Genomic DNA, 10,833 nt, shown 5'->3' on the forward strand with positions numbered 1-10,833 from the left:
TATTCTATCATATGAATAAATAATATATCCTGTACCTTTTTATCTAATGAGAGTTCTTGAATAAGTTTTCAAATTTTATTCTTACAAACAATCCTTCAATGGATATTATAGCACTCTTCTGTACCTATGCGCCATATGTGCTTATTTTTCTATATCTGCATTTATCCAACTGTGCATCAAACCTATTGATGTGTTATCAAGTCAATTTACCATATCAAGACTACCATGAAAAGAAATCCATCTAACTCTTCTGAAGAGCCCACTGAAGGAGAGAGTCCCATCTATTCCAGTCACTTCAACTGAGGTGCTGGACATAGGACCAAAGCCAGCTTTGATCATCCTGCCCAACTAACTTCCATATAATTTTTTCCATGAGTGACCTAGAAGGCCAAGAAACAAACTTCCTTCTGAGTCCAGCCTAGAATACAGAATCATTAACAAACAAATGGTTTTTATTTTAATCTGTGAAGTTTTAGGTGGTTGCATTAACTCTTACACATAAGAGTAAGAATATTATAACAGTCAGTATGGGCTATGAAATTCTGCAGAATCAAAAACTCCTCAATCTTAGTGGTTTGTAAAATTGAAAACCTATTTGTCAATCAGTCTATATGTCCATTTTGAATTGCCTTTGTGCTCTGTTCTACAACAAACTCCTCACTCCAGAATACAGGTGGAGAAAGTAAGCACCATGTTAAAAGCATCTAGTTGCCTTGGCAGAAAGAAAAAAAATACAGAAAATCTTGCACTGGCAATTAAATGCTTTAGCACAAAAATGAAACACATCACTTCCGTTTGTAACTCATTAGCCAAAATTTTTCACATTACACAATTCTTGGTGAACTACGTTATGTCCAAGTATGCCTTCTTTGATGTAACATGTAATTTTTTTACTGTGTGTTGTGATTTTTTTAAAGTTTTAACAGAAAAGCAGCTCTAAGGCACATTTCTCAAGTGAAATTAATAGGTCATAGAGCAGGTACACTTTTACCTTTCCCAGATGTTGTGAAAATGCTTCTCAAAGTGGATATACCAATTTATACTCTGGAGTCATGCAATGCAGCCTGGCCCATCAGTGCTCTCTGAGAGTTCTCATTCCCTCATATTCAACTAAAACTTAGTATTGTTAAGTTTTAAATTCAGGCAGTTTGATAGTTTTAAAATATATTGTTTTCCTTTTCATGTACATGCTCTTAATTATTAGTGGAGTAGCACTTCATATATTCATTAGTTATTCCACTTCATATTCTGTAATTTTCTGCAATTTGTTCATATTCTCTGCTTATTTTTACCAAACTCCTTGTCATTTTTATTGGAATGTCTCATGTATTCTCAATACTAATAGTCTTATTCCACCAGGTATAATGCTTTCTTTGATTTTATACCAAGATTTCATTCATGTAAATCATATGAAATGTACAAAAAAAATAGAGCAATGGGTGCAGCTTTTCCTAGCAGGAGGCAGGAATATGATACATTATAGATGTAATTTTAAAACAATAATTTAAAATATTTTTAAACAATTATAATTTTTTTTAAAAATTTATTTAAAATAATTTGATAAATTTGTGTATCTGTGAATATACGAGAAAGTACCCCATGGCTTAAATTCTAAAATTCCTAATAAATATGATGTCTGAGAAAACTAATTTCCCTTCCTTGTTTTTATTAAATAAGTCTTATTCCTGACCTTTTACTCATCTACACTGATTTTGGCATAAGTTTTTCTAGGTCCACAAAAATAATACTTGTTGAGGTTTTGATTGTATTGAATGTAGAATTTAGATAATTGTATTATTCTCATTTATCAAGTATTTTCATCCATGGTTTATTTATCTTTTCTTTTTTTTTTTCTGTTTTCTTAAATGCCCTTGGTATTATTTTCTTTCTTTCTCCAAAATAAGTCCCAGTGCCTTGTTATAGAAATTCTTTAACACCATAGCCTTTCTGTTATTATAAATGGGATTTTTCCTGTTATTTATTGATTACTAGTGGCATATAGGATTGCCATTGATATTTGTATAATGAGTTTATGCCAGGAACATTGTTGAACTCTATTTCTGAAGTTTGTCTACACATTCCACTGTGTCTCAACTGCATCTTCCTTTCAGATCTGTGTTTTTATTTTTCTTGTCTAACTGTAATGCTTAACTACTTCATTACCATGAATAGTAACGGTAATAGCAGGCCATTTTCTGATTTTAAAGAAAATGTTTCACTGTTGAAAATCACCATTGCTATAGACTATATTAAATACTCATTATCAGGTTAAGGATATTTCCTTCTAACCCTGATTTGTTGAGACTTTTTAATTATTAATAGATTTTGAAATGATTGTTTTTATATATGTATTAAAATGATAAAATGTTAAGGAAGAAAGTTAAAATACTAAATTTTCCTACATTACTAATATTTCTGTATTCTGTTTTATTTGGTTTGGGCTGCTATAACAAAGTGCCATAGATGGGTAGCTTATAAACAACATAAATTCATTTCTCACAATTTTAGAGTCTGGAAGTAATGATTAAGGTACCAGCATGGTAGCGTTCCAATGAGGGCTCCCTTTCTGGGTTGCAGACTACCAACTTCTACCAACTTCTAGTATTATCGCAAGGTGGAAAGAAGGTAAGAGAGCTCTCCAGGATCCTAATCTCATCCATAAGGATTCCACCCTCACGACCTAATTACCTTTCAAAGGCCCCTTCTCCTGACACCATCACATTGGGGTTAGAATTTTAACATATACATTTGAGGGGAACACAAACATTCAGTCTATTACCCACTCCTTAGATAAACCCAATTTCAATATATTTTTACTTTTTTCAGGATTTTACATCTATGCTTGTTAAGTGAGTTTGAACTGTATTTTTCTTACTTGCACTTTACTTGTTTGGTTCTGCCCTGAAGATTTTATGAGTCTGATAAAAAACAATAAGGAGTGTTCACACTTTTTTTTTGTATTCACTAAGAGTATTTACATCACATTGAGATTTTTTCTTAAAAGTTTAGAACACTTTCGTTCATGTTAATTTAAAATTAAGTTTTAAAAATATCAAAATACATGCTTTTGTGCAATCTTTTTCATTATTGATGTATAACTCAATGGCTTTAGGTCAGAAAATACAAATGTCAAAACAGTATTTTTGTTTTCTAAACCTTGCTTTGTGGCACAGAACGTGACATATAGTTTTTTGTTATATTTAAGAAAAATGTGTGAAATATTCTTGGGTTAAATGTTTTATGCATGTCTTTTAAAGTTTTTATGATATAATTTTCTTTACACTTACCAATGATTCTATCTACTTGATCTATCCATCACCTGAGAGAGATATGCTTAAATATCCCAGTATTAGAAAACAAATGGTAGATTTATTTCATCTGTATATACTTGTCAATTTTTGCTTTCTATATTTGGAAACTACATTACTTGGTGCATATCATTTAAAATTGATGGTGTTTCCCAGTGATACAACCCTTCCAAATAATGTTTTTACTTTAAAGGCTGTTGTCCTTTAGTTTAGGTACCCCATCTTTCTTTTGCATAGTGTATTTTAGAGCATTACAGTTATGCTCCCTATCTAGATTCACAGGTGAATTAACTCACTAGTTAACCCAATAAAACATCTCATTATGATTCTAGAATGATAATAAGATTTTATGAACCTCAATTGCCTCTTTTTCATAATGAGGGCTTTGACTGTGGTAATTTTTAATATCCTTCCAACTCTGACATTCTATGATCTTCCCCCTTTTCTATGCCAAAGTCCTACATTTACTCTAACTTACATTTTGCCAGCCTATGAAACAGCATAAATATGCATCTGTTACAGGTAGTTCTATATCCCAAAATGGAAAGGAAGATCAGAAGGTCCATGCTATTCTTTTGAAATTATTTAAAAAAAAAAAAAAAAAAACACAGAAACTGTTTTTTTGTTTTGTGTGAATTTCTTTTTACAACTGTGATTTCATCATAGTCCTGCTAACAAACTACTCAAGCCAAAATCTGCTTTGGATTTTAACATCTTCTACATAATTTTTGGGTGACCTAACGGCTAACTAGAAACAGGAAGAAGACAGTTCCAGGAGAGGAAAACAAGAGCAGAGATAATGCATTCATCTCAGCAGGAAAAGGAAATTTATAATAATTTATACATGTTACCTGTATCCACACCAGACACATTTTATTCAAAGGTTGTTGGCCCAGTAGGCTTATCATCGAATATGACAGAACATAATAAATAACTATTAATACTGTTTTGTCTACCACAAAGTGTAGCAGAAATTTAAAGCCAGAAAGGACATTAGAAGTCATCAATTCTACATTTCTTCTTTTTAGAATAGAAAATTGCATCTCAAAGAGTGATTTACCGTATTATCTGTTTTTCCATAGTATGCCTCTGATAAACACATATTAATTACTAATTTCTTATACTTAGAACCTGCCAGAGATATCTGATCATAAGTCTATGTAAATGTACAACTCCCTTTTTACTACCTTAGTTACATTGTATGTTTTGCATTATAAGAATTTCATACTTCATAATTTTTAATAATGTATTATACATATCTTAAGGAAGACTAAAAATTATGTTGAGACAGAAGAAATACTTTGACTCGAAGAGTTGAAAATGATTTTTTATATCAAGTTGGAAATGTTTCTTCTTAATTCATCTGCTTTCCTTTCCTTGGGACTGACAGACACTGGACATTTGTTCACTATAATTGGGTATATAAATTCAATATATAAAATGAACAATTATGACTAAAAATACTCATGAATTTATCTACATTGACCCTACTCCAGCTGGATTACTACCAAAATACTTTTTCAAAACCCTATTGGTTCAAGGATTTGAGGAACACATATTGTTGGTATTGAGTTCCATGGCTTCAAAAATCATTCCTGCTAGCTTAAAATAAGGTTGGAATTATAAGACAACCAGAACTTTTAAAAAATCCACAATAAAGTCACTATATAGAAGAAGATAGTTACAAAAATACTAACTTCTGGAAGCTTCTTCAGATAGTCCTATTTCTTGCAGTACATAGTACTTCATAGTTCCTCAAGGTCATCTAAGCCAGAGGTTCACCAAGTATGGTCTCAAAGCCAGAATCATCAGACTCACCTGGAATCATTTTAGAAAAGCAAATTCTCAGCAGGCCTAGAGTTACTCAATAAGAAACTCTGTGCGGAAGGTACGGAGATCCATCAACCTGTGTTTTAACAATCTTCCAAGTGACTCTAATGTACACTCATGTTTGAGAACCATTAAACTAGGCCATCTCCCACACTCTCTGCATGTTTTAAATGGGGAAAATAAAATATAGAAAAGTACTATAATCCTTATGTCTTGAATATTGTGATTCTCTGGCCTTTCTCAGGTCACACAAATAGTAACAAATCCAAGATGAGAACATGTAACTCCTAACTTATGTAAAACTAAGGTTAGAATGATAAAATTTCAGAGGCCAAACAGACTTTGAAGTTGAAAGTATTCGATGTATTTATGCTCTCATGTACTTCTAAATAGTTATTACTCTTAGGATTTCTTATTTAATGTCTGACTCTTCTACTGAATTGAATCTCTGTGAAACAATAGACTATACTGTTTTGATCATTATTAGTTCTATAATGCCTTTACAGTAATTTTAATGTAGTAGCTGCTTAATAAATATCTACTGACCTAATGTCTGACTATCTAGACATAAACCTATGTTATATAGATCCAGAAACTGATAATAACACTGAATTTCAATTACATCCTCTTTCTAATCTGGTAAATTTTTAACAAAATCCATCTTCTCTGCTGATCCATATACATACATAAATTGACAGGTTTAGAAAGAGTTACTGGAATGTGAAGAGAAACGTTTAGATATTTAGAAGGGTGTTCTGATGTGTCTCAAAATAGAAAATCCATGAAATATTTGATTTGCCTTTGACACACAGAAACCTTTGGACAGAAAAGAGAATATTATCTTTCAATAATAAAAGAAAAATTCAGAATAAAAATACTCAATTTTTTAATTTCTAAATACAGACCTCTAATTTATAAGTCCAATAATCTATGGAATTTGCAAAAATACATTCCCTCTTTAAGTAACAAGTAAATCAATTATAATTCATCTTGACACTAATATGAATGTATGTATACATTTATTCATTATATGTTAATTTCTCCTTTGGGTTAATTGAAAGCTATATACAAAAAAAAAAAAAAAAAAAACCTGAGACCTTGTAAGAGTGCCTAGAATAGTATTTTGAAGAATAGTGTTTATATGAAGACATAAAGATAAGGTTTCTACCAAAAAGCAAAGCATCAGAGTTTAGACGAGGGAAAATGTGGGCAAGGCTATATGGGGGCTCTGTAGCTAGACATCTGTATTCAAATTCCACCTCTATTATGTACCAGTTGTGTACCCTTGAGCATATCTCTTCCTTTTCTGTTCATCAAAATGTTGAATAATAATAGTACTTTCCTTGTAAGGATAATAGGGTTCAATGCATTAATACACATAAAGTACTTAGATATAAATGTTAGCTATTATTATAGAGAACAGAGTACTAAATTAGGACCTAAATCAGGTTCTATATATTTCTCTAACAATATGCTCTCAATATTAAAAGTTATTTGACAAAAAAAGACATTTTGTAAGTAACGAGAGATGGATGTTGCAAATAGGGACAGCCCTCTAGTCTCTCCTCTGAGCATTCATACAAACTCACAAGATCCAGGTGAATTAAGTGACATTTTATTTGTGAACGTACTTTGAAAAGGGTGAAATACTCCAGAGATGAAAAGTAATGGCAAAATGACAAATATCCAAATTATTTACATAGTCTCAAAGGCTTTTCCTTGACTTTTTGGCCTCTTCCCTTGCTCCTGCCCTCCCTTCCCCCACCAGACATAAGCCTTCAATGGACCCGTGAACATGTTACCCTTCTCCAGGCTTAGAAAGTTACTTCCCAGCAAATATCCTAATCACCAATCGTGTGTCCTTCATGTTTTTCTTAAATATTATTTCCTCAGAGATATCTTTCAACCAGAAAAAAATAGAAAAATAGGCCCTTTGTTAATGCTATTATATTAGCTACACTCAGGCTATAATCTTTGTACTATGCCAAATGTCAAGAGTATCAAAAGTGAGATCTCTGTTTACCTTGTCTTACTCACAGTAGGAACTTAAAAATAAAGTTGACTCAATGGGCGAATTACCCATCCTTATAAACCGGTAATGAACAAAGTAAAATACGTTAAAGAGAAAGACTGATTCCCTATGTTGCTCAATACAATTCTTTTGTTTCATGGACCTCAATAAAAAAAACTCCCAGTGAGTTTCATGGGAAAAGAACATGTTTTTGAAGTTTGTCCATAGTAAATAGCTGAAAAATAAGACTGATGCTGAATTTTTCCATAAACATACTGAAAAATTAAGCTGCTTCTGTATACATATTTCTGACTTTGTGTAAATACACAATGAGGATATATTTTCCTTTCTTGTTCCTAGTATAACTCTAAATATTGTTTTTTAAAACAGTAATAACTTAATTACTAAATTAATTTTAGACACTAAAAATAACTCACTGGTCTCCATTCTCTTCAAAATCCTGGTGGAGTTTTGCAACTATGCTAGACCCACCACACTTAGCAGATGCAACAGCAACTGCCAAAAGACGAAGCAAGGATCCAGATACCTTCTTTGTTTTCTTTGTATTTTAATGACAAAGTTGTCTATTTGAATTTTTTCCAAATTCAGAAGGAAGAGCAAGAGTGTTTATTTGAAATACTCTCCCAGGCCCAAATACTATCTTGCAGGAGAAACAAAACCAAGAAAGAATTGAATGTACATTTTATCCTCAACAAACCTTACAATAACAAGATTTAGTTTGGGGAATGGTGATTGTTGATGTACCTGCGGTGAAGTAATCTAAAACAGAGCTAGTCAACTGCTGTAAAGAAACTTGCAAACAATATCAAGGAATAAAACATGACGCTAGTAATGGGGAACAAATAGATAGTAATTAGCAATAAGACAAAACAGGGTCTGCAGAATGTCAATTAGGAAGAGCTGCAGAGCCTTGGAGGAGTGAGGAAATGCCCAGAGCTGGGCTCTGCAGCCACTGCTTCCCTCCAACATGGCCCTGAATCAGTCTGCACCTCTGTTTCTTGCTCTCCCCTCTGCATCTTCATTTTGCAAAGTATCCTGCATCTCCTTGGTGTCTATGCTTCAGAAAGTATAGGTGCAGGGGAGAAGAGTGGTGAAGGATAAAGGGGGATGATGGCAGGAACAAAGCCAATGATCATTTATATATCATTTTTTCTCATCATACTCTCATGAATTATATGTGATTGTGTCCATTTTACAAATGAATACATTGATATCCATACAGGTTAAATGAATTACCAGGGTTTCACAGTTACTAAGTTTCAGCACCATGATTCCAGCATGTAGACCATGCATTTTCCACCATCTCCTCCAGCCTCTTTGTAGCCTTTCTTTGTTAGTCCTTTCTCTGTGTAAGCATGCAGATATGCCTTCAGAAGGCTCCCAAATACTTTCTGAATTTTAGGACCTCAGGCTCTCCCCCAAGTCCCTGTTTTTCCTAACCTTCCTCCTTCAGCAACACTCTTACAGTATTGTACAGTCCATCTAAGAAATTTCCTGAACCACTCTAGCGTCTTATTATCCCTTTGGAACATCACCATCTCCCTAGGCATATTCTTATGTAGACTTGTGTTTCATGACACTTTTCCATGTAATGATGCCAGCCCTATCTCATTTCAGACCTTCAGTACTAACTCAACCCACTTCTTGCTTTTATATCCATTTGTACTGCTAGTGACTTCGCCTGGAGGACAAGAACTGAAATCTTTATTTTGGTTTAGTTCAGGAGTCTTTGTCATAACTACTGAACTCTGTTTCTGAAAGTAGCCATTGACAATATGTAAATGAATGATGCTACTACGCCTAAGGGGTCTGGACACCAACATTTAGCATATGCCAATAATAGCTGTTTAGAAGGTCAAGGCAAAGCAACAAAATTAAAAAATAAATAAAGCCAACCTTTGAAAACTAGGAAGTTCAAATTTGCAGAGACTCTAGTGAGTAGTGAATATGCACATGTGAGTATGAAAGTATTCATGTATATGACGCAGAGGGTCTTATCAAACTAGGTCTATTGGTTTCCACCTCTTACAATAACCTAAAAATAATCCCTACAGAATCTGATCTCTAACCCTCCACCTCATTTCCCTATTTCTGTTACTTCTCTAACCAATATTCTATTACTTTCTTCTTCCTTCCTCATCACACTGGCATTTGGACTGAAAGAGTGTATGGCTGCCACACTTTAGCTCAATCAGGACTACCTGGAAGACTTTTTAAAACAGATTGCTGGGCCCCACCAGGGTTTCTAATTCAGTAGTCCAGGATGGGGTCTGATAATTTGCATTTCTAACGATGAAGATATTGATGCTGCTAGACTTAGAACCATACTTTGAGAACACTAGATTAAAGTCACTTTTCAACAGGACACAAAGATTCAGGTAAAACAAACTAAGTGTAAGATTTTCCCATCAAGCCTGGTAGTCCCAAGCTTCTGTAATTAGAGGGAGAGAGAGAGGGAGACAGAGAGAGTGATGGAGACAGACATACAAGAAGAAAGGCCGAGAAGAGAGATCTGCATATCTAAAAAGTATGTCTAGAAAAGAGTTGTGACTGTGGCTGTTCACACATGGGAATTAAATACATAAGAAGCCTTCCAAAAAATCTAAGAGTATTTTACAGGCAAAGAAACCACAGTATTAATTTTTAATTATATAATTGTACAAGATTTAATACTACCCTTGCAACCTTAGTTATTTATGAGAAAAAAATATTTGAAAGTTACTAAGCCCATGTGACTCTCATTTTCATCAACTCTGAATGATGAGAATTGTGCTATACAAGGGCCCACCCCTTGTATCAGGTCCAGCTGTGTCTGGAGAAGATACACATGAAAATTCATGATAGCATTTCTCCTTTAGAAAAAGGCTAAGCAGCCTTTCACTGCCTGACCGCCGCCATCGTGGGTCGCATGCATGCTCCCGGGAAGGGCCTGTCCCAGTCGGCTTTGCCCTATCGACGCAGCGTCCCCACTTGGTTGAAGTTGACATCTGACGACGTGAAGGAGCAGATTTACAAACTGGCCAAGAAGGGCCTGACTCCTTCACAAATCGGTGTGATCCTGAGAGATTCACATGGTGTTGCACAAGTACGTTTTGTGACAGGCAATAAAATCTTAAGAATTCTTAAGTCTAAGGGACTTGCTCCTGATCTTCCTGAAGATCTCTACCATTTAATTAACAAAGCAGTTGCTGTTCAAAAGCATCTTGAGAGGAACAGAAAGGATAAGGATGCTAAATTCCGTCTGATTCTGATAGAGAGCCGGATTCACCGTTTGGCTCGATATTAGAAGACCAAGTGAGTCCTCCCTCCCAATTGGAAATATGAATCATCTACAGCCTCTGTCCTGGTCGCATAAGTTTGTCTGTGTACTCAAGCAATAAAATGATTGTTTAACTAAAAAAAAAAAAAAGAAAGAAAGAAAGAAAGAAAAAGGCTAAGCAATTTAACATGTGTAAGGGACAATGAGCCACATACTTGGTGACCAAATGGCACTCTGGACTACTTTACCAAACATCTCAAACTTCTCTTCCAGATGAAATTGGACCTCTCTACACATACCCCAAAGCTAGTTATATCCAAATGGCTGGTCCCCTATTAAAGCAGAACAGATGCACTGTGTATTACTTCTGGGTAGAAGTTCTAGGAGTACAATGACTCTCCTTC

The 10,833-nt window shown here is 34.1% G+C and overlaps 1 protein-coding gene across 1 annotated transcript; it reads left to right on the top strand.

Annotated features, from left to right (window-relative positions):
- Positions 1 to 10,044: 10,044 nt before the first annotated feature.
- LOC102118617 (small ribosomal subunit protein uS15-like) lies at positions 10,045 to 10,601 on the top strand. Its single transcript, XM_045371201.3, has one exon. The coding sequence runs from the start codon at positions 10,079 to 10,081 to the stop codon at positions 10,454 to 10,456; it is 378 nt and encodes a 125-aa protein (XP_045227136.2). The 5' UTR covers positions 10,045 to 10,078; the 3' UTR covers positions 10,457 to 10,601.
- The last annotated feature ends 232 nt before the right edge of the window (positions 10,602 to 10,833 follow it).

The sequence above is a fragment of the Macaca fascicularis genome, chromosome 14 (assembly GCF_037993035.2).
Source record: "Macaca fascicularis isolate 582-1 chromosome 14, T2T-MFA8v1.1".
In the NCBI taxonomy this organism is placed as follows: Eukaryota; Metazoa; Chordata; class Mammalia; order Primates; family Cercopithecidae; genus Macaca; species Macaca fascicularis.

Coding starts and splice junctions, on each gene's coding strand:
- LOC102118617 (XM_045371201.3), top strand. CDS start 10,079: ATGCATGCTCCCGGGAAGGGCCTGTCCCAGTCGGCTTTGCCCTATCGA.